Source organism: Candida margitis (genome assembly GCF_024628925.1).
Source record: "Candida margitis strain CBS 14175 chromosome Unknown scaffold2, whole genome shotgun sequence".
NCBI classification, from domain to species: Eukaryota; Fungi; Ascomycota; class Pichiomycetes; order Serinales; family Debaryomycetaceae; genus Lodderomyces; species Lodderomyces margitis.
In genome coordinates this window covers 91,136-113,700 of record NW_026261802.1, presented here as the reverse complement: position 1 = coordinate 113,700, position 22,565 = coordinate 91,136, and the positions used below count along the sequence as shown (strand labels likewise).

The 22,565-nt window shown below is 37.3% G+C and overlaps 8 protein-coding genes and 1 pseudogene across 9 annotated transcripts; 5 read left to right on the top strand and 4 right to left on the bottom strand. All coding sequences in view use genetic code 12, as the record gives it.

The window, feature by feature from the left end:
* Window positions 1–1,333: 1,333 nt before the first annotated feature.
* Window positions 1,334–3,025, bottom strand: GAD1 (glutamate decarboxylase; the record flags this gene model as incomplete). Its single annotated transcript, XM_051814141.1, has 1 exon — window positions 1,334–3,025. One exon carries the CDS (start codon window positions 3,023–3,025, stop codon window positions 1,334–1,336), a length of 1,692 nt encoding a protein of 563 aa, XP_051672184.1.
* A 925-nt stretch (window positions 3,026–3,950) lies between these two features.
* CANMA_002107 (uncharacterized protein) lies at window positions 3,951–5,766 on the bottom strand (the record flags this gene model as incomplete). The annotated part of the gene is made up of 4 exons (XM_051814140.1): window positions 3,951–4,407; window positions 4,761–4,909; window positions 5,177–5,520; window positions 5,586–5,766. 4 exons carry the CDS (start codon window positions 5,764–5,766, stop codon window positions 3,951–3,953), a joined length of 1,131 nt encoding a protein of 376 aa, XP_051672183.1.
* Window positions 5,767–6,315: 549 nt separating this feature from the next.
* Window positions 6,316–8,136, top strand: SAC1 (phosphatidylinositol-3-phosphatase; the record flags this gene model as incomplete). The annotated part of the gene is made up of 1 exon (XM_051814138.1): window positions 6,316–8,136. One exon carries the CDS (start codon window positions 6,316–6,318, stop codon window positions 8,134–8,136), a length of 1,821 nt encoding a protein of 606 aa, XP_051672182.1.
* A 197-nt stretch (window positions 8,137–8,333) lies between these two features.
* Window positions 8,334–9,125, top strand: CANMA_002105 (uncharacterized protein; the record flags this gene model as incomplete). The annotated part of the gene is made up of 1 exon (XM_051814137.1): window positions 8,334–9,125. One exon carries the CDS (start codon window positions 8,334–8,336, stop codon window positions 9,123–9,125), a length of 792 nt encoding a protein of 263 aa, XP_051672181.1.
* Window positions 9,126–9,262: 137 nt separating this feature from the next.
* Window positions 9,263–11,053, bottom strand: CANMA_002104 (uncharacterized protein; the record flags this gene model as incomplete). Its single annotated transcript, XM_051814136.1, has 1 exon — window positions 9,263–11,053. One exon carries the CDS (start codon window positions 11,051–11,053, stop codon window positions 9,263–9,265), a length of 1,791 nt encoding a protein of 596 aa, XP_051672180.1.
* A 1,011-nt stretch (window positions 11,054–12,064) lies between these two features.
* On the bottom strand, window positions 12,065–14,809 carry CLA4 (serine/threonine protein kinase; the record flags this gene model as incomplete). Its single annotated transcript, XM_051814135.1, has 1 exon — window positions 12,065–14,809. One exon carries the CDS (start codon window positions 14,807–14,809, stop codon window positions 12,065–12,067), a length of 2,745 nt encoding a protein of 914 aa, XP_051672179.1.
* Window positions 14,810–17,273: 2,464 nt separating this feature from the next.
* CCR4 (CCR4-NOT core exoribonuclease subunit) lies at window positions 17,274–18,248 on the top strand (the record flags this gene model as incomplete). The annotated part of the gene is made up of 1 exon (XM_051814134.1): window positions 17,274–18,248. One exon carries the CDS (start codon window positions 17,274–17,276, stop codon window positions 18,246–18,248), a length of 975 nt encoding a protein of 324 aa, XP_051672178.1.
* Window positions 18,249–18,374: 126 nt separating this feature from the next.
* Window positions 18,375–21,142, top strand: CANMA_002101 (annotated as a pseudogene). Its single transcript has 2 exons — window positions 18,375–18,394; window positions 18,706–21,142. Coding segments are annotated over exons 1-2 (2,457 nt in total).
* A 371-nt stretch (window positions 21,143–21,513) lies between these two features.
* On the top strand, window positions 21,514–22,509 carry CANMA_002100 (uncharacterized protein; the record flags this gene model as incomplete). The annotated part of the gene is made up of 1 exon (XM_051814133.1): window positions 21,514–22,509. One exon carries the CDS (start codon window positions 21,514–21,516, stop codon window positions 22,507–22,509), a length of 996 nt encoding a protein of 331 aa, XP_051672177.1.
* Between the last annotated feature and the right edge of the window lie 56 nt (window positions 22,510–22,565).

Genomic DNA, 22,565 nt, shown 5'->3' with positions numbered 1-22,565 from the left:
TTTTCTTCTTTTACTTTTGCTTTCTAACGTCTTCTTCTGCTTCTTCTTACATTGTACGAGTGTCACTTGTTTGAAGCTGCATATCATTTGTCCAATCATGGTAGCTGAATAATAGTTTCAGGAGGTGATCACATTTAGTTGGCTTGGAAGAAGAGGAGAGAGAGAGAGAGATCATTGCTTTGCTTTAGAGAGATGTCTGTTGCACATTAGGATTTTATTTTTGACGTGTATGAGGGATGACAAACGCACAGTTCCTATTTAGGAAAAGAATGTTACTATTACTACTTACTAGTTACTACTACTAAAGAAGATACACATTGATTGATGTGTGGATAAATATTTAGACCAAAGAGAATTTTAATTTTCTATTTCCACTTTTGTGTGTGTGCGTTATGTTGGAGATAGAGAGATTAACTAAAAAATAAACCATTGGTTATATAAAATATATAAATTTATAAATAGGAGACGAGATTCCCCATTTTCTAAAAGATTAAGAAAAAGAAAGAAGCAGTGGAAACGCGTAGTCGTGTTCTTGGGTGAATGGTATATTCCATATATTGAATAAGTTTAACATTCAGACGAGAAAATTCATTGTTTGAACTTCTATACGCCTTGTTGAATTATCCAGTTCTCCATCCACAGTATCGCATTCGGTTCCTGCTGTCATGAACGAATACATTGCTTTTAACTCTAGGTTAGCAACTCTTTTTGTTCGATAATGGTTTTAATCCAGATAAAAAATGGAATTGATGCCTGCTGTTGTGTTTGGAGGGCACAAATGGATACAATTTTATAATTACACGTGAAGTTCTATGTATTCTTGTTATTGGAATGAGGTCTAGTTTTGCTTTCGGAGAGATTTCTGTATTGAAATATTTCTTCCTAGTTGTTTTTCATAACGAATGAACAGGCTACGTTCCAGAATCAGTTGCCACTTGTAGGGCATTAATCACCAGGTTAGCTATTGTAGTGGTGTTTTGGATGCAAGACAGTATTCTCATCTCATCCGTTGTGTTTTCGAAAAGAGATTATTTTTTCAAAATGAAATATACGTTATACGGTTATGTAAATAGTTGCATTATTTACAACGTGTAGGACGTTATCCTTTATTCACCCTTTTTGAGATATCAATGTTGTGTCAAAACTAGGCTTAGTGTTACTTGATTTTGAAAGAGCCAGGTATGGAATAAACGTTCTCGTTTATATTTCTGACACTTTTTTTTGATCAAGAGAGAGCACTACATGAGCACTACATTTGATAAATAACCACACACCAGTCAACTACCTCCTCTAAATTTCTACTTGGACTAATATACCTCTATCCTTAAAATGTCTAACAAGTTCCACGATAGGATTTTTTGCCAATACCAGCTTCATGTCCACCCTTTTCATGCTGCTTTTGTCTAAGTGGCTGGATACCACCAGAAGCAATACTCAACAACAAATCATGAATAGTTGATTTATTATGCTTTGAAGCTTCTTCTTTGTTGGTCAAGATTTCTCTAACTGATTCGGCCGATTTAACCAACAATACAGCAATTTCAGTACAATCTTCAATCAATTTTTCCAAAAGGGTCAAACTAAGCGAATTACGAACAACAACACGCAAAATCTCAACATCAGTTTCATCGGGTGGTAAATGGTAATTGGGGACAATGAATCCACGTTTACGCAACAATGTCGAAAACAACTCTTGAGGGATTTCAGGATACTTGTCTCTAATCTCCTTCGAGAATCTAAATGCAACAACCGGTAAACCTGGCTCAAAAGTTTCGTTAACTGTAGGTTCAGTTAAATTTTTAACTTGTCTCGTGTACAACCTCTTTTGGTCTTGAGAACTGGCTGATTGGTGAATCACTGAAACCACATCAAAGTAGCCAGTCTTGATCAAGTAATTGGAAAGTAAACGAGCGTTGGATAAACAAGCATCAAAAATTTTAGTGTATCCTTCTTTACCATAAGTTAAAAAGTTGTAGTATTGTAAAATAACAGGGAATCCCGGTCTTGAGAAATTCAAGCCAAAAGTCTCTTCAACTCCACCCAAATAGTCAAGACTAAAACGTAACTTCTTGGGTAATAAACTTTCATCTTTCCAAATAACCCAACCTAACCCAACTGAAGTCATACCAAACTTATGACCCGAGGTATTGATAGAATCAACACGATCAATAGCAAAATCCCATTTCAAATGGGGGAAAGCAAAAGGAGCCACAAATCCACCACTAGCACCATCAACATGGATTCTAATGTCCAACCCCTTTTCTTTTTCAACTTCATCCAAAAGCTTGGAAATCTCCTCCACCGGTTCAAAAGCACCAGTAAATGTCGATCCCATAATCACAAAAATACCAATGGTATTTTCATCAATGTTTTCCTTAATTTTTGTGGTGTCGATCAAATGACCAGATGATGGATTCACGGGAATTAATCTGTTTTCAACATCAAAATAAACAGCAAACTTCTCCAAAGCAACTTGAGCGCAAGTGGCCATCAAGATATTTGGGTTTTCTGTCGATTTACCTTGAGCCTTTCTCTTTTCTTGCCATCTCTTCTTCAATGCCAATCCTGCCAACATAATAGCTTCAGATGATCCAGTAGTTGCCGTTCCCAAAGAATTGACAATCTTGGCTCCAGTTTTAGAATCAGTCTTGTGAGGCGCATGCCATAAATTACTCAACATAGTAACACATCTGTTTTGAATATCAATCAAAGAAGGATACTCATCATTGTCAGCCAAGTTCTTGGTTATATTCTCGACGGCCAATTTTCTTTGATGATCATCGATATAAGTATTGACAAAAGAAGCCAAATTCAACGTGGGAATCCCATCCAACGATAATTCTTGATTCAAGTACTTGTATATATCGCCTTCATTGGCTGATTTATGGGGAACTGTGTATCTTGGAGCCAATTTTGATGAATTGTACTCATCATTGAACTCATCAGGACTCAATTTGACCTTGCGTGAGTCTTTTAAAAGCTGATATTCTAAATCATAAGCGTCAATGTGTTTACTTAAAACCATGGTGGGGGAGTATTGGGTGAATTGTCTAATCAACTGTTTATGAATTGGAAAAGATGTGTGGTTGAGTTTAAACATTTGGGATAGGGAATTGAATTTAGTGAATTTATTCTCCCTTATTTATAGGTAAAAATTGGCACTAAAACCCCCCCTCCTCCTCGAATAGAACATTATGGAAAGTCGATTGCTGCATCAAAGCTAATTTGTGTTCTTTTATATGTGCAACTGTACAACTACCATGTATCATTGGTTCACGTTTGTAACTATTATAGTCTTTCTCTCTCTCTCTCTCCCTCTGTGTCACATACTAACTATCCCTTTGTCCTCTTAGAGAATAAAATGTATTAAAAATACAATTATTCTTATTGTTCTTATTTGTACTTTGATTGCTATCCTTCGTGAAAGGGAGAAGGAGAAAAAACATTCAGACGATAAAATGGACAGGGGAATAACCCCGTAAAAAAACACTGTTTCTTGGCAATAAAGAATTTACGAGACTGGCGTCGCTTCCTGGTATGTCAGTTGAAGGTGAGTGTTTGAATTAACTCCCTTCTATCAAACAAGTCGCCTCTATTTCCATCTATTTCTGCCAAATAAATACCCACAATTACGTAACGGATAAAAACAATGACCCAAACATTCCATTGATGGGTGTTTTAATACCTAATAAACGATTTTAATTACAGTTTAGCTCCGACATAGACCAAAGTTATAAATAAAACAATAGGAGAAAAATAACGTGCGCGTAATGCTAAATTTCAATAGTTTTCAATTTTGGAACGGGTATTTTGCATTCTGTCGGAAATAACGACACAAACAAAGAAGTTACCGTTTCCAAAATTGTACCAGGAAAAGATGCTGAAACACTACTACATTCATGATACCTTTCATCGGTATATGTGTCACCTAACTCCTCAATTAAATGCACCTAAGACCTCTCTTTAGTGGCCTGGAGCGCTCGATCAATGAACTCAGCCGACAATTTTTCTTTCTCTGGATCATAAAGTTCATTACTCAACTTATATCCTCCTAGCATCAGTGTTTTGTAAAAGAACTTTGATGCCTTTTGAAATAAATGTTCATAGTGCAGTGCTTTTTGCCATCGATATTCGACATCTTCATCTTGCTTTACCGATTTTTCTTCTTTGCATTCTTCAAGTTTGCTACTAGTTGAATTAGAATCACTTGCAGTTACAGCTCCAATATGGGTCGTAGTTGGCTCATAAGTCAGCGTATTATTAAATAGTGGTTTTTGCATGCCAAAATCATCTGCCAGTGCGTTACTGGGTAGTCTGGCGGCATCTTCTTGGATAAGCCCATTAGTTAATGGTGTGCTTGGCAGTGCTACAGTACGTTGTACAGTGGATATCTGAGTGGTTGGTTCGCTAGACAGTGCCTCTCTATATCTTTCACAGCATGTTCCTCAGTCATATCCTTACTGGCCAACGGCTCACAATCAATCAAGCATGGAGGGGTTAATATTCATTGGTTTCTTGATAAGTTGACTTCGATCAAAGGGAAATAAACCAACTATTTCCCACGCAAATCGTAAAATTTTAGGCTTCAATCTTTCCTGTCGTATCGCATAATAACTCATGATTAATCCCCCACCTGTCAATATCAACGGGTGTAAGCTGTCCATCATTAAATAGAGTTTCTCTGAAGTCATTTTTTGACCACTGAAAGCACCACCTGATTAAGTGGTTGGAGCATAAACTGTACTTTTTTTGGTACATACAAAACGGCAATTTTGTTTTCATCGCATTTAGCTTTAAATTCATCATTAGTGAAACAACTCAATTCTTCAAGTATCAACCCTGTATATGGGAAGTCTTCGCCTGCCCATGTTTCCCTGACGAATAATTTCTCAAGCCACTCCACTGCCGTCTCTGCTGTTAACAATCCATTTTCCAGCGACCTGTAATAAAAAGGGGAAATGTGCTCCAGTTTATACCTCGCTTTCAGCGGATTATTTCCCTTGTGTAACAAACACGGTGTTAGTTTATCACCATCGCCTGAAATCGTTTCCAAGATTGTCAAATGTTCCCTCCCTTCTTGGGTGGACGTCTTTTTTTCCTCTTCATCAAGCCAAACCTTTGCCCATTGCTCTGATGCATTTCCAAGTTAAAAACTCGCTTCAGCCATATTCCATACTTGACTCTGGTTAAGGTTAAGTTTCTTAACAAACGACTCAAAATTGTGAAACCAAGAAATAGCAGCTTTCCAATCAGCTGGAGTTCTTGTCCGTTGCTGAAGACTGAATTTTACACTCTTCAATGCCGGATTCCTTTCTCTCCAAAGAAGGGGACACCCTAGGAAAATGGTTAAAGCAGAGAATTTGTCCAAAAGTGAACAATTAGCTGCATTTGTGATGAACTTGATATTGAAAGGAATCTGGGAATTTGATCGGTGAATTACATGATCACGCAATATCCTTTCTTCCTCAAAGGTTAACCTCATCATGTATGACCTTGGGTCTTTAGGCTTCGTACTAATCACTGCTTTTTTTACCTTCTTGTACTATGAATTCTTGATTGCTGCAAAACAGGAAGTAAATGCAGACTTTGGAACCCCAAATTTTTCATATACTGAGCATTTAATTGGTCAACGCTCATCATGTGCAGTATGTAATATTCTAAAGCTTCTTTCAATTTTAAGGTATTAATTTCTCCGAGACTCTTTGTGGTAGAGGTGTTATTCTCCATCGGTTTTAAAATAATTTGATTTAAAAATTGTTGGTGCATATCGTAAATGATTGGGTTTGTGTTTAGGAAGTTGTCTTAACTTTGAAGCAAACGCGTGTGGGGAATGTATAAACAGTTTACTGTGGAGGAGAAGATGAAATCCCAAATTTATCTTAAAACGTAGTTGAGGGTAATATTGCAGTTACAAAGTCATCTGGAAGACCAATGCAGGATATTTACTTGTTTTCGTTTATCGAGGGGGGTTCTTCTCCAAACCAAATGTGCTGTAAAAGATTGAGGCTGTACAAAATATCCACCACAGTTGTGGAAAACTTTAAATTAAAGTACTCTTGTTGATAGATATATTGATACCGTATGACTATATCAAATAAGTAAAGCTTGTTTCTAACTTTGATGTACATTCGACCGGGGTCTCAACTCCATTTGAGTGTACCTACGTCTCAAATATCACATGACCAGAAAAGAACAGATTTTCCAATTTCTTTATTTTTTCTCCTTCCCCAAACAATTGAGAGAGAAAAAGGGTTACGTATCCCAACGAAACACATCTTACCAAAGTGTATACACAGTGAAAATACATTACACCCCATGGTATTGACCCATTCATTAGCCAAAGATGGCACTCACGTCTTTCACAACAATTTAACCAACAAGTATCTTCTAGTAGGAGACAATGGGAACAGTATTGAGACCACCAAGGAGTACTCATTAACCAACGACAACACTAATGTCATTTCATGTATCATTGGTGTTATCAAGTTGAAAGTGAACTCATATGTGATTATTGCTGATAAGCATCTTGTCACTGGGTCCATTTTGAACAAGGAAATTGCTTTAATCAAGAGTTACAAGATTTTATCATTAAGTGGGTCAAAGCCAACAAGTGAAGAGAAAGTATACTTGGATCTATTGAATAAACAGTTGAAAAATGGTACTTTATACTACTCAATAGACAACCAGTATGATATTACCAACTCGTTGCAGAAGCAGTACACTACCGAGCATGCCAAAATTGATGACAGATTCTGGTGGAATAAATACATTTCGACACCATTAGTTGAAGCGGACCGTGGTTTTGAATTTATCACACCGGTAATCTATGGATACTTCAAGTCCCATTCAACTATCTTTAATGGCAAGGCATTGCAGTTTGCTTTATTAACTCGTCGCTCAAATGAGAGAGCTGGTACAAGATATTTCCGCCGTGGTATTGATGCTCAAGGCAATGTCGCCAATTTCAATGAAACGGAACAGTTTGTCACTACTGATGATAATCATATTTACTCGATCTTGCAAACAAGAGGTTCAGTTCCGGTATACTGGGCAGAGGTCAACAATTTGCAATACAAGCCTAACTTGGAAATTAGTTCACAACCTTCTGGAGACGCTACTGCGGCTCATTTTGCCCAGCAGGTGGGTTACTATGGTGACAACTATTTGGTCAATTTAGTCAATCAACTGGGATACGAAAAACCGGTTAAGCAAGCTTATGAAGCAGCAGTCGAGAATTTGCCCGAAAAATTGAAAACCCATGTTCATTACATCTATTTCGACTTCCACCATGAGTGTAAAGGTATGAGATACGATCGTATTAACTTGTTATTGGATCGTTTAATTGGGTTGGGATATACTTCCGACAACTATTTTGAAATTGACTTGAACACGAGACAAATTGTCCATTTGCAAAAGTCGGTAATCAGGACCAATTGTATGGACTGCTTAGATAGAACCAACGTTGTTCAAGGTTCTATTGGACGATGGGTTTTACAAAATCAGTTGGTCAAATCAGGATATTTAAATTCAGTTGAAACTCCTTTTGCTAAAGTGGATCCACAATTTAACTTGTTTTTCCAAAATTTCTGGGCAGATAATGCTGATGCTGTTAGTTGTGCCTATTCAGGAACTGGTGCTTTGAAGACTGACTATACTCGTACTGGAAAGAGAAGTTACCGTGGTAATCTTCAGGACTTGAAGAATTCACTTACTCGATATTACAAGAACAACTATTCCGATGGAAGTAGACAGGATTCGTATGATTTGTTTCTTGGTAAGTACAAGCCATATCAAGATGCAGTTAACTCACCATTTATTGATATTAGACCAGCTTATGTCCAATTGTTGCCTTATTTAATGGGCACTTCATTTTTGATCATGTTGGCAGTGTTTTATTACCCAAGAGGTTCATTATTCGATTTGAAAAACTTGGCCATCATTGCCTTGTGTTTACTCTTCAACTTGAGAAGTTTATCATGGATTATTGCTAATGGATATCAATATGTTGATTGGCCAAGATTAGTTCCTTTGGATTACTTGAGAAAGCAAAACACTTATGATGCCGATGGTAAAGTGACCGGAACAAAGTATGAAAAGACTGACTATTTCAAGGGAATTAGTAAGAAGAAGAATTAGATGAGGCGGGGGCTAGAGTGATAGTGGTTGCTTTATAACATGTGTAGAATAGACAGAGATAGACATTGAGCGAAACTGATGTAGAGGGAGCTATCTTTTCTATGACCCATTTTTTCAACGACAGAAAAAAAAAACGAAGTAAAAAAAAATTGGCTAGAAAACCAGAGACACCATAAGCCGACAACCCCCAACAGACCATGTCGAACATATTGGAGAAATCACTAGACGATATAATTGGAGAAAAGAAACCCGAAAGGAAATTCACTCCCACGAGCAGAAGAGGCAGAGGTGGCAGAGGTGGTGGTCCAATCTCATCATCACGATTCCATCATCGTCAACATCGACCACCACCATATAGCAGACGACAACAAGACGTTTACATCCCTCGCGGATCTTTAGCTGAAGAACCAGGCAGTAACTCAACATCCTCATCAAGCATACCTCGTGACGTTTTGCACATGGCCAACGGACGCCCTACATTACGATTAAAAAACGTTCATCCTGAATTAAATGGTGATGATTTAAACAAGTTATTCTCCACGATTAATGACGTTGATTTTATTAAATTTGATGAACGAAATGATACGATTGCGTATATATGTTTTCAAAGTGATTGTGAACGCAGCAATTTGGAAGCAATTGAAAAGTATGATGGCAAGAAGGCCATGGGTAAGATTTTGATTGTTGAGAATACCGTTAGTTTGGCCGATAGGATTAGCATAGCGCCAAGACCAGTGAGACGAGATGGGCTTGGCGGTGGTGGGTTGAGAGGAAGAGGTGGATCAAGAGGCAGGGTGACTAGTCGTGGAAGAGGAGGCGGTGGTAGAGCAGGCGGAAGAGGAGGATCCACACCCAAAAAGAGTGCTGAAGACTTGGACAAGGAGTTAAATGAGTATATGGGGAATACAGGCAATGGTGGTGGTGCCGGTGAGACGAATGGAAGCACAGGACAGGATAACGTAGATGCAGATCTAGATATGACTGGGTAAGGAAGAGGATAGCGTTGCAACAAAAAATGTTGATGGTAAATTAAAGTATTAGTGTATATATATATACTCACATAAATGTAAAATATCACACTGTTGTGTAATACAGATGCATATTAAAAAATTGTAGCAAAGCATGTTCAACCCATTCCTTGGGTTAATTCAACCATACCAATATAAATATTCTTGGTCTTTTTCCTAAACGTCTTTCCAAAGTATAAAAATGGGATGATACAAGCAATGGTGGCAAAATCAATCACTGCTAAAGCAATATACGTGTTTGCCGTACCCGATCCATCCAACCAATAAGAACAAGCAAAGGTGAATATACAAGCCAAGGTATTATTAATAATCGAAACACCCACCATTCCCTGTATAACAATTTCCGGGTAGGCATCCATTAAATAAGACATGGCGGTGTCTCCAATTGAACCCCAGCCAAATCCAATAAACCCTAACCCAACGTAAATACATTGCCACGGCCATTGTTTATCGGCACCGACGCCAAACATGATAAGCCCCGCTGGTGATATAATCAAGGTAATAAATAATAAATATAATCGATATTCTGGTTCCATTACTCCATTGTTTCTCTTGGCGATCCAAACCACATGTTTATCGGAAAAAATACCCGACATTATACATCCAATAACGGCTCCAATTAAAGTTGCCACATTCATGATTGCGACACCCGTATTGCTTTTGCTCCATGGAGGATCGTAAAAAAATGTATCTTGAGTAGTTAGGAAAAAAGTCATGTATGCATCCTGCAATCCCCATAATAATCCCGATAACCAAACTGCTGGCAAAGTGAATACTTTGAAATAAATAACAAATCGATTGATGTATTGTTTGAATCCAAAGCCTTGTAAATAAGGAGCTGGTGTAATCAATGCAATTCTTTTCAAATATGGCGTGGGTTTTTCATCATTGGTTTCGATATCGTAATTGTGGGTACCATCTCTAACAGTGGGGGAGTCAACATGAGCCAAAGTGTTGGATTTGTCTTTTGTGGAAGTTTGCTTTTCAGTCATGTCGTTGGTTACAGTCTTGATTTCAGCGTTCTTATCACCATCAGTAGCAGCATCACAAAACTTTTCATTTACTGATGATCCTTCACACTGCTCACCATTTTCAATACGAGCAGCTTCATAAATCTTCAACTGACGATCGTACACCGTTTCTTCACAGGCAAAAAACAAAACGACAAAAGTAGCTCCTGAAATAATGGCACCCCACCAACCAACCCATCTAAACGTCATCAGCTCGGCAATCAATTCGGCAATCAATGGTCCCAAGAATGAACCTACTGACGTTGCCAATATGTACAATGTCAATACACTTCCCAAGTTATTTTGGAAAAAAATATCACTCAAGCTTTGTTGCACTTGAGCCTCAGCACAAGCTTCGCTGATACCAACAAGCATCTGTGACCATATTGTATCAGCAGTTTTCCTACTGAACCCAAACCACATACACCCAAGCGTACCAAATAGTAAACAAATCAAATAAGTGATTCTTCTTCCGTATAACGACGAAGCAGGTGCGAAAAACATGCATGACCAACCAATGAAAATAAACAATACACCAGCACCAGTATTCATGGCATCATACGATATGCCATAGAATTCATTCAAAGAATCCTGAGCAGCACCAGCATCGTTTGAAGTGGCTGCAGTTAATGCCGTGATAAAAGCCAATAGAATTAAATGCCACATTTTCCGTGGTTTGGACCAATTCAATGGATCATTGATGGAATCTGATGGCTGTGGTAGCAAGACTAATCCATTGCCATCCCGTTTAAGTGATTTATTAGATGATATGGAATTAGTCTCGTGTTGGGTACCAGTGAGAATATTGGTGGTACCAGGGATAAAATTGTCGTCGTAGTATTCTGAAGGAACAGTTGAATCTGCGGCAAATTTCATCATTAACTAACTGTAGTGTAGGAGTAGTCTGTCTTTTTTTGAGGAAAGGGGGTTGTGATGCCGCAAGAATAGAAGGGGAAGAACTCTCTTATGTCTGTATGTATCTGTCTTTAAAATAAAAAGGCTCCTGTCTAGCTAACCAAAAAAAAAAAAATAGTTGATAGATAGATAGATAGATAGAAGGGTTATTTAATGGGGAATAAGTATAAATTGTATCAGTGAAATGATGTCAGTATGACATGGTTGAAAATTATAATCTCTCCCAATGATTGCAAAAATGTAAAAATTAAAAATTTTAAGGATCTTTAGTTTTTAATCCTCTGATATGAATTCTTTCTTGTTTTGTTTTCTTTATTAATCTGTAGCAGTAAATGTGGTAAAATTCCCTTCTTTTCTGTTCAGAATATGTAGTGATGATGTCTTTGGTGAAATTGTCCCCTTTGATAGATTGTTCTTGATGATGATGAAAATTAAAATTATAATTAAAAAAGTTTTTACCTTTCTTTTTTTTTTGACATAAGTAAAATATAAGGTAATGGAATTCCAGGCAATTTAAAATTTCTTTTTTTTTTTTTTTTGAAGTTTGCATCGCCGTCCTTGTGTGACAATCTTAAAAATTAAACCTTAAATAATCAACCAACCACCAATACGACAGACACCTTCTATAATCTCTTTTATAGACAAACGAATTATACAATACAGCAACATCACACTTTGAAGGTAGGGTGGGAAAGGGAGGAAGAGTAGAAAACAATGGTTTAATAGAACGTAAAAATCAATAAAGCAAAACAAAAATGACAGAGCAAACCAAGTTTGGTAACTTGTCGTGTGACTAAAAAGTATATTGACGCAGTAGACATACTTTTATCATGCAACATTGATTGAGTCTTAGTGTTTTATACCTCTACTTGACTAAAATGAATATGATACTTTCGTTTTAAAAAAGAAGTCCTATCTACTCTATAACTCACTCTCCTTAATTTACCTAGTAGTTATTACACTTCATTCCTACTACTACTCTTCCTCCTGGCTCTGATTCTGATGCTTTTTCCATTCCAATAACGGTGCCAATTCCTCAATTTTACCCGATTTATGTTGGATAAATGAATGTTCCAACAACTCATCCGTAGTAGCTCTATACCTCACATCAACACATAAACAAATCGACAAAAACTTCTTGATTGAATTACTCAATAATTCCGGTTTCTTCAATTTAGGAGTACCATTCGTAGCAATCAAATACAATGCCTTCAACGGTTCTTCATTCAAATATGGTGGTTCTCCTTCAATCATTTCAATAGTCATTATGCCCAATGACCAAACATCGACTTTTTCATCGTATTCCTTTTGCTTCACCACCTCAGGAGCCATCCAGTATGGTGTACCCACCATGGTTGCTCGTTTGGTTCTTTGGTCGGTTAATTTAGCACAAAATCCAAAATCGGTAATCTTGACATTACCAAATGCATCCAACAAGACGTTATCCGATTTAATATCACGATGAATTATATGCTTTTTGTGCAAATGTTGTAATCCTTTCAATGTTTCAAAGCAAATGGTGGCAATTTGTCGTTCACTCAATTTGAATTCATTGTTTTCAATAATCTCCGTCAAGGACCCACCTTCCATATATTCCATTATAACCCATAATTCAGAATCACCAATAAGATAAGAATCCAAGAAATTGACAATGTTTTTGTGCTGGCTATCTTTCATCACCAATATCTCATTTATTATCAATTCTTTACGAGGTTGGATATTCAAATCCATTTGCTTAATGGCAATCTTTTTGCGTTGTGAGATCATCTCAGCCAAATACACGTTTCCTGAAGCTCCTTGACCGGCTTTCTCAATGATTCTAAACAACGGTTTAGGATTGTTACTATTAACCACCGTCTTCAACTTGGCAATAATTTGTAAATCATTTAATCTTTCTCGTTCCTTTTTCAACTGTTTGGCTGTTTTGGGTGCTGCGGGGCCCTGGGGTGGTGATTGGAGCTTTGGTTTAGGTTTTGTTTTGTTTTGTTGTATCAGTTGTTCGGCAGCAGGTGGCTGGTCTCCTTGTTCGGTTCTGCTCTTTAATTGTAATGGCTTCACTGGTTCGTTTATTGGGTTTAATGGTTTGGTAACAGAATGTGCCGCACCAGTAGGACCAGTGAGTGGTTGTTGTTGTTGCTTATGATGTGGTTGTGGTTGTGATTGAGTAGATTGCACGACAGACACATTTGGATAATTCGATTCTGCTGTGGTACCCTTTTGCGATGATGATAATGATGATGAAGAAGATGCTGGGGAATAAGGTTTGACATGTTCATCACCAATGTTTTCCTTATCCAGCGAAATACTAGTACTACTGTTTTGGATCTTCAAATCGGGATGAGTCTTGTATGTAGGTGTTCTGTTAAAACTGGAACCACTTGGTAATGAAGGGGGGATCTGTTGTGGTTTAGATGTAGATTGTTGTCGTTGGTGACTATGCTGTGGTTGTTGAGACTTTGCTGGTGTTGCTCCAGCTGCTCCTGCACTAGAACCTGTCAGTGGTGGAGGAGGAGCTCTTCTAACCGGAACAAGATCATCTTTATTGCCACCCAATGGTGAAGATGTATTTGTAGAGCTTGTTCCTGCACTTTTGCTAAGCAAATTACTCAATGGAGATATTGTGGTTGGTTGGCTACTGCCACCAGCACTATTCTGTTGGGTAGTCAAATGATAAGGCACTGGAGGTTTAGGTGCAGAACGGGTTGGCTTAAACTGAGTAGTGCTACTCTTTGGAGGTGGCTTAGTCCATTCTTGTAAATTGGTGTTGTTAGTGTGGTCAATAGTATTGTTTATATTCTTATTCATGTTAACTTGGGGAGATGCCATTGGGGTTGGGGGATTTGATCCATTAATATCAGAGTAGAATTCCAACACTTCAATAACGGCAGCAGGGTCCTTCTTCCAATCTTCATTGGTAATTTTAGAATGTTGTAATAAACTTTTCCAAGTTTCGGGTAATCCAGTGAAATTGCCACTAGCGGGATCAAAGCCAACATGCACTTTATGAGTGAAGTTAATAGGACTCGAAACACCAGAATTACCACCATTTAATAATCCACCGCCACCACCGCTGCCATTGAGTGCTGCCAAGTTATGACTCGATTGTGATGATGAACCAGCCCCTATTGATGTCGACAATCCAGTGAATGAATTACCACCTGAGTTCAGCGATTGTCCAATTTGAGCAGAGGGACATTTACTTGAAAATGCATTTAGCCAATCCAAATATTCGTTACTTGATTTAACTGAGATTAGTATGGATTTGCCATAGTTCTTCGGAACAATTTCAAACGATTGGCTGCTTTTAGAGTGTCCTGATTGTGGTTTCAAGGTTATGTTACTAATTAAATTCAAGGGCAATAGTAACTCAGGACTGTTTGGATCATTTATGCTGGGTTCGTTCTTGTAAATATTTAATGATCGATCATTCATATTCATAAACCTCTTATTCCATCTGAAAGAAGTAAAAATACCATCATCTTTAACATGGACCCAACCTGATTGACGTTTGTTTGAGCCAAGACTAATGGGGATCTGGCTAGACGATGAGGAGGAGTTTATATAGTTGGTACCCTTTGAGCCCAGCCCTAGTCCAATTCCCCCCAGTGTTGCAGAAGAAGAAGATAATGAGGATGATGATAGCTGAGCCGCTACTGGAGGACGTGGTGGTGGGGGAGCCCGTCTATGATTCTTTAAATCAGAATTATAAACACTAGTCATGCGAATGAAATGCTAAAAGGGGAGTTTAAAATCGGTATATTTCTTTGTGTGTATGTATGTCTGTTTCAACAGTAGCAAAGATACAGAATGTAAATGTGGATATGGAAACACTAAAGATCTTTATGTAATAGAATGTAGCGAATGGGTTTGATGCTGTTGCTATGGTGGAGGTGGTTTATAGTTGTAGAGGTTTGGTTGATTTCAGAAACTGTTTCAAAAATGGGAAAAAAAAAAAATAAAAAAATTTAGAAACGTAGAAAAAAAAATAAAAAAATAAAAATTTATTAAAACAGACGAATGGAATTCAACAAACATAACAACAGACAGATTTCACAATAGTTTTTATACATATATTACGTATATTGCATACACACATACGTACGCATACACGCATACATTCACACCTCTAATCTACTATGTATGCACTATAATGGTAATGAATAGCATATCATATACAATACTTTTAAAGGAATCGATGAGTAGAACCAATAGAAAGTTCAATTAAAAACTGTGATTAGTGTTTGTAAAGAAATAACACGTGTAAGGCGATACTATACCATATCTCTTTTGTGGTAAGTACAAAGTGAAGCTTCCTTCTTCTTCTTACCCCTTTGTTTCCATAAAGAGATAGAACGTATTGTTGGGGAATTAGGAACAATACAAACTAGAGGGAAAGAGGAACACATAGCTTGTACACAAATGGTTATAAGACGCGTCAAAATAATATAAATACAGACACAAAACTTGGTTGTTCTATTTTTTTAATTCTTTTCTATATTTATGTTGGTAGCGCTTCTTCGGCTAAAGTACTATCCTCGTCTAAAAAGCCACTGAGTGAGTGATATTAAAATCCTTCGATAAGCTTAATCAAAACAAACAAGGATACTACAAGCCTCGCAACCAGACTGATTGTCTCACTTCCTTCCTCTTTAATTTTCTTCCTCCTTTATTTATTCTAAAAGTATCTCTAGTCTTCAGGAGAAAGGTTGTTTGGGTCTATTTTAAACCAAACGCTACCAAATTCAATTTTATTATCTTTGTTTTATTTTTTCTTCCTCTTCTCTTATGTTTGGGTTTTTGCGTTTTGTTTTTTACCAAATTATACTTAATAGGGAAATCCCAAACAACGCGTGTCTCTTTTGTTAGGCAGACATACTATTTTTACATCAATTGGCAAAAAAAAGTAAGGAGATCCATTCAGTCTGTTCAGTTATAACAGCTATCCCTTCAACTATTTTACTGATCTATTGCATGGCCTGATCCTTAAGGTTTAGAGTTTTTATTTTAGTTGTTTATTTTTTCAGTGTATATATTCCTACTTGTTCCTAAGAATGTTATTGTCTTCCTTAATAGAAGCACCATCTGTATATGGCCCCACTTATCCAACTACACTTGCTTTACTACATGCTACAACTTTATTCATAGGGTTTGTTAACTTTTGCAAAATGAAAGTTTTCGAGACAACTCATATCTCTTGGAGCCTCTCTCAAATGTAAGACAGTTATCTAACGAAGTCAGGAATCGCAACTTCTAAACTTCTTTGGTTTTGTATTGCACTCCTTGAATTGAGGTGTGTAATCCTTTTGCAAAATAAAAAGTCTAAAAATATTTGTGGCAAAATTAATCAAACTATTTGCAATAATTTCAAAACAGGGTATTTCCACAAACAATAATCCATTTTTTTAAGACAGCTAAAAGATCAACTTTGCTACATTACTACCAAGCCATGTCTTTCTTTACTATTTTTTGTCTTTAGTTTTACCAATGTAAGATTATTACCAATAGCACTCCCCTCATTGGCGTAATCAAACATTCTTTGCAGCCACAAATCTTGTACACAATTTTTTCCACCACTTCCAGAACTGGAAAAAGCCGCATCACATAGTACGAAAAACGAAGTTACACTAAATTAATTTACCACATGGATGATGCAATTGACTCCTGAAAAAGATTTTAGTCATCATTTGACCATCGCTTATTAGGATTACCACACCAAAGACAACAACTGTCTCATTCAGACTGTATGCTGATTTCATATTGATCATAAAACACACTCAAATCTAGAAACCGAGATCCTCCGAAACAGTGGGATACTCATGAGCAATCTTAAAATCGCAGCGTATAAATCCGTACTATTTTAGATCATCCCGTCTGTCATTCACAAAGAGCAGCACCTACCCCTCTTACCCACAACCACCTACCAACAAAATTGTTTACCCGAATTAGACCACACAAGCTGATTATTTGCTTGATCTTCTTCTTCTTCTTCTTGGTGCTCATGATCCTAGTACCGAGACAGCTTTATTTATCCAAGACTGTATCAATATTTTCATCATCACCTGTACGCAACTTTCAATCTTCTACAGTAATGGGACTAGACAACTATGACGCGACAAAATACCGAGATTGGATCACTCTCAATCAAGATCAACAACTGGGGGATACCACTAACAAAATATCAATAATGACATATAACCTTTTATCTAGACATTACATATGGAAGGGGGTTTATGATAAAGTCGACAAAAAACACTTGGATTGGGAAAACTACCGATTCCCTTTAATCAACAAGACCATAAAACAATTCGGAAGTGACATTATGTGTTTTCAAGAAATGGAGTATTATATCTACAAGACATTTTGGTGTAAACAGTTCCCCACCAACAAATATCAAAGTTTTTATATTCAAAAGCACTGTCCACTGAATATCAACATATTCAGTAATGACAAACTAGATGGTGTAGGTATATTTGTCAATACTGAGAGATTTGATGTTTTGGATGAACTAAAAATCAACTTTGGCAAAGAAATTGTCAACCACCGATCAAAATATAAGTTAACTACTGATTGGATCCAACGGGTCATTGCAAGAAACACAGTGGCTTTGATACTTAAGCTATATGATAAGCAGACTGGGAGAATATATTATATTTCCAATACCCATTTGTATTGGTCACCAAAGTATAATGATGTGAAGGTACTTCAAACAAAGATCCTATTAAATAAATTGCAACATTTTAAAACAGAAAACAATGCCTCAATCATCCTTCTAGGTGACTTGAATTCAAATTTCGATTCAAATGTTATTAATCTACTCAATGGCGAATCAATTGATACTATATCATCCCCAGAGTTCAAATATCGCAGATACGGAATCAATAATCCGCTAATTGACAAAAACGGGATAATTACAAACCCGTTCAAGTTACACAACGTCTACCAACAATTGCCCAGTTCCAATAACTTATCATTCACTAGTTTTGTCACCCGGTTTTCTGATGTGTTGGATCATGTATTTGTAAGTGATGATATTTTGGTGGAAAAGTTGCTTGGTGAAGTTGATCCTGCTTATTGTAACCGAAGGGACGTTGACGGATTTCCCAATTCTCAATTCCCATCTGATCATATTCCCTTGGTGGTGGAAATATCTCATAAGTGAGCAAACATAAACTTTATTTATATAGATTGACTTTGGAAAACTTGCTTCACAATTTAAGCGTATATTCCCTTCACACTGTAGCTATAGGTAATACCACGCCCACCTTACATCCATATTGTTCTATAAATGAACGCCTCTACCAAGTGGTTTAGCAACAAAGTCGTGTGAGTTAAACCAAAACTTTGCTTGGATGATGATAAAAAAAAAACAAAAAAAAAAAATCGAAAACCTTTCAACAAAAATAAAAGTTAAGCAGGTTATTGCATCATCAAAGTATACAATTTTTTTGGGTTGCATGATACACAACAGCTTGCTCATACAAATTTTCAGTGAATATACCAACTAACCAAGTGTCTTACAAACGTCTTTTTTTATCTACAGTGTGTGCGCAAAGGAAAACAAAATTGAAATAGTGGGAAAACATATTTAGTAGTGCCGAAGGCAACCTGTTTTGAAGAATTAAACCATTTGAAAACAATAGCACCGCACAGCAGAAAGAGTTGCATCATTCACCTCGCATTGAAAATAATATGAATCTAGCTAGTAAATTCCAACAGGGCCAGGGCCAACAGCCCCAATCCAATCTTCAAGCACAGCAAATCTTGTTGCAACAACTTCACCAAGGGCAGTCTCATCCACAACAACAACAACAACAGCAGCAGCAGCCACAACAACAGCAGGGAGTATCCAATTTGCTAGGCTCCGGATTGCAACCAAATGAGAATTTTAGTGACAATTTGAGTGGACTATACCAAAACAATTTTCTGCGAGCTCAGCCAAGTTTACAACAACAACAACAACAACAATATTTTCCCCAGTTTCAACAAAATCAGCTGAAACAAACCGGTACCAGTATTGGCAATGGTACCTCACAATTGCAACAACCGTACCAACCAAACCATCTACCAAGACAAATTCCTCATCTTCAACAACAATTTTATAGTCAACAACAAGCTGCGGCTCTTCAAAAACTGCAACAGCAGCAACAGCAACAACAACAACAACAACAACAACAACAGAACTCACACCAAATACAACAGATACAACTTCAAGGGTCTCAATTACAAACACCTATTCGCAAGGCTAGCTCTTTGCACGTGGAAAACCCAAACACCAGCTTCTGGCAACATCAACAACAATTGTGCCAACTTTCAAGGTCTTCAAATGATGCCCATTCTTACGCAAGGCAATATGCATCCAATTCAAGAAAATTGAAAAACCCCTACGCTGAAACTAAATCCATTGGACTTATTGAAGCCACTAAAGTCATTGTTGCCAGTATAGAGGAAGAAGAGCAGAAAAAGAAACTTTCTTCTGGAAACTCCGCTAGTGCAGCTTTGTTGCATAATAAGAAAATCACACAGGGTCTTGACGACGATTCAATGGAAGAACAGCGCATGCGATTGAAAACTCAAGGACGTCAATTATGGTGTCAACTTGATTTGAGTGGACAAGGGTTGGTTAATCTTTCACCCAAATTATTTCGCTACGACTTTTTGGAATCGTTGTATTTGAACAATAACAAGTTGACTGTTATTCCTCCTGAAATTAGCAAATTGAGAAGCTTGAGAACTCTAGATTTATCAAACAATAGACTTAGTGAACTACCATCGGAACTTGGGTTATGTTTCAACTTGAGGTTCTTGTATCTTTTCGATAACAACATCAAATCCTTACCTGCTTCATTTGGTAACTTGTTTGAACTTCAATTCCTTGGAGTCGAGGGCAACCCGCTTGATTTAAATATTGCCAATATAATCGCGGAAAAGGGTACCAAGGAGCTAATAGCTACAATCAGAGACCAAAAGACTACGGTTGCATCACCCGAACCACGTCATTGGTTGCGAGTAGAGGACGATGGAGAAGTTGTTGACACAAAGGGGCCATACATACCTGGGGAGAGTGGCAATAATGCATTTACAATGATGTCGTACAACACTTTGTGTCAGCACTATGCCACACCCAAAATGTACAGGTTTACTCCATCTTGGGCTTTACAGTGGGAGTATAGAAGAGATTTATTAGAGAAGGAGGTTTTGGGCTACAATACTGACATCGTATGTATGCAAGAGGTTGAAACTAGGACCTACATGGATTTCTGGGGACCATTGATGGCAAGAAAGGGTTACAAGGGTTTGTTTTATAATAAAACTAGATCAAAGACAATGAGTGAGAATGATTCAAAGAAAGTTGATGGATGTGCCACTTTTTATAAAGTGGATAAATTCACATTGGTGCATAAGCAAAATTTTGAATACAACAGTGTGTGTATGGGATCGGACAAGTACAAAAAGACCAAGGATTTATTCAATAGATTTATGAATAAGGATAATATAGCCTTGATATCGTACTTGGAACATAAAGAAACTGGAGAAAAGATTTGTTTTGTCAATACTCATTTGCATTGGGATCCAGCCTTCAATGACGTCAAGACATTACAAATTGGCATACTTTTAGAAGAGTTACAAGGATTCATTAAGAAATACCAACAAACATCATCAATGGAAGAAGTTAAAAAAGCGCCAATTGTTATATGTGGTGATTTCAATTCAGTCAAGCATTCCGCAGTGTACCAGTTATTCTCCACTGGATCCTCCAAAGACCACGATGATTTATCCGGTAAGGATTATGGAAAATTTACCGAATCTGGATTCCATCATCCATTCAAGTTGAAATCAGCCTACGATGCGGTTGGAGAATTACCATTCACCAATTTATCTCCATCATTCACTGATGGCATTGATTATATGTGGTACTCGACTTCGAAATTACAGGTGACTGGCTTATTAGGTGAGATTGATAAGAAATATGTATCACATTGTATTGGATTCCCTGATCCTAATTTTGCATCGGATCATGTACCTATATTAGCCAAATTTCAAATTAAGAATTAGACTAATTTTCGGAGTTTTTTTTGTTTTGTTTTAGTATAGATTCGTGTATTTTAGTTATTTGTTGTTTTGGAGTTTATATTTGCTTTGTAATATATATACATACATATATATATATACAATGGTGAAATGATGCAGCAGTGAACGGTGACACCGTGTTCTCCAAATTTGTAAACGTGGCGCTTTGAAGTTCTTCGGAGTTTTGTGGATTTCCCAATCGCGAGAAATTTCGGCAAAACCAGATCCAACTGGCAAGATTTTGTACTTTCTGACTCACATTTATATAAATGTGTCAAAAACGCTCAAAATTGGTCTCAAGAATTCTTCAAACATTCGTTAAAGAAAACAAAGTACACTACTGCAACGAGACAACAATGACAGATTCACTCTTGATCCCTACCGAAAACGACTACTTGGATGCCCATGCTGGCGCATCGCAACAAGAACAATACAAGCAACTTTGGCACACAGAATTAAAAACCAAACGTGATTCCAAAGGACAGTTGGAATTCCCATGGGAGTTCCAAGTAGTTCAAGGCTTTTTCAAGCAGAGTGATTCTAAAACTGACGATAAGGTTTTCAACTATGCCACGGACCACATGGGCCGATTGAAACCATGGAAGGTTATTATTGATGATTTGTTGCAGTTGAATCAAGAAGCTCCTGACAATGTCGAATACAAGCTTTTGTTTCTTGCTCGACATGGGAACGGGTACCATAATCAAATTGTGGAAACTTATGGCTTAGACCGATGGAACAAGGAGTTGCATAAATTGGGCAAGTTCGGTGACATTGAATATGGACCCGATCCACAACTTACTCCATTGGGAATGGCACAGGCAGAGGAGAATCATCGATTATGGCAGCAAGAATTGCAAGAAGGCGCACCTATTCCTTCCAAGTTCTACGTATCGCCATTGCAACGATCATGCAATACGTTGCAAATCACGTGGGCTGATTTGAAACCGAAATCGATTGTGCCGCAAGTTGATGAATTGATCAGAGAAACGTGTGGTAGAAATTTATGTGATAAACGGTCACCTAAAAGGGTAATCCAACAACGGTTCCCCGATTTCAACACCGATGGGGTTGTCGATGAAGAAGATGTGTTGTACCACGATGACGAAAGAGAAACAATGATCAATCAATCAATTCGAATTAACAAGTTTTTACAAAAGCTATTTGATTTGGATTATGATGCCAAAAATGGCAAAGTTGATAAGAAATTGGCCGAGGAGGATACTTTTATTGCTACTTATTCTCATGCTGGTACTATTAGATGTTTTATTAATGTGTTGGGCCATCGTAATTTCACCATTTCTACAGGTGGTATGATTCCTGTTGTCATTAAAGGAACGAGAAGCAGTTAGGTGTGGGGACTTGTTAGCGTGTGGGAGAGTTAGACGTTATAGAATCAATAGAGTAA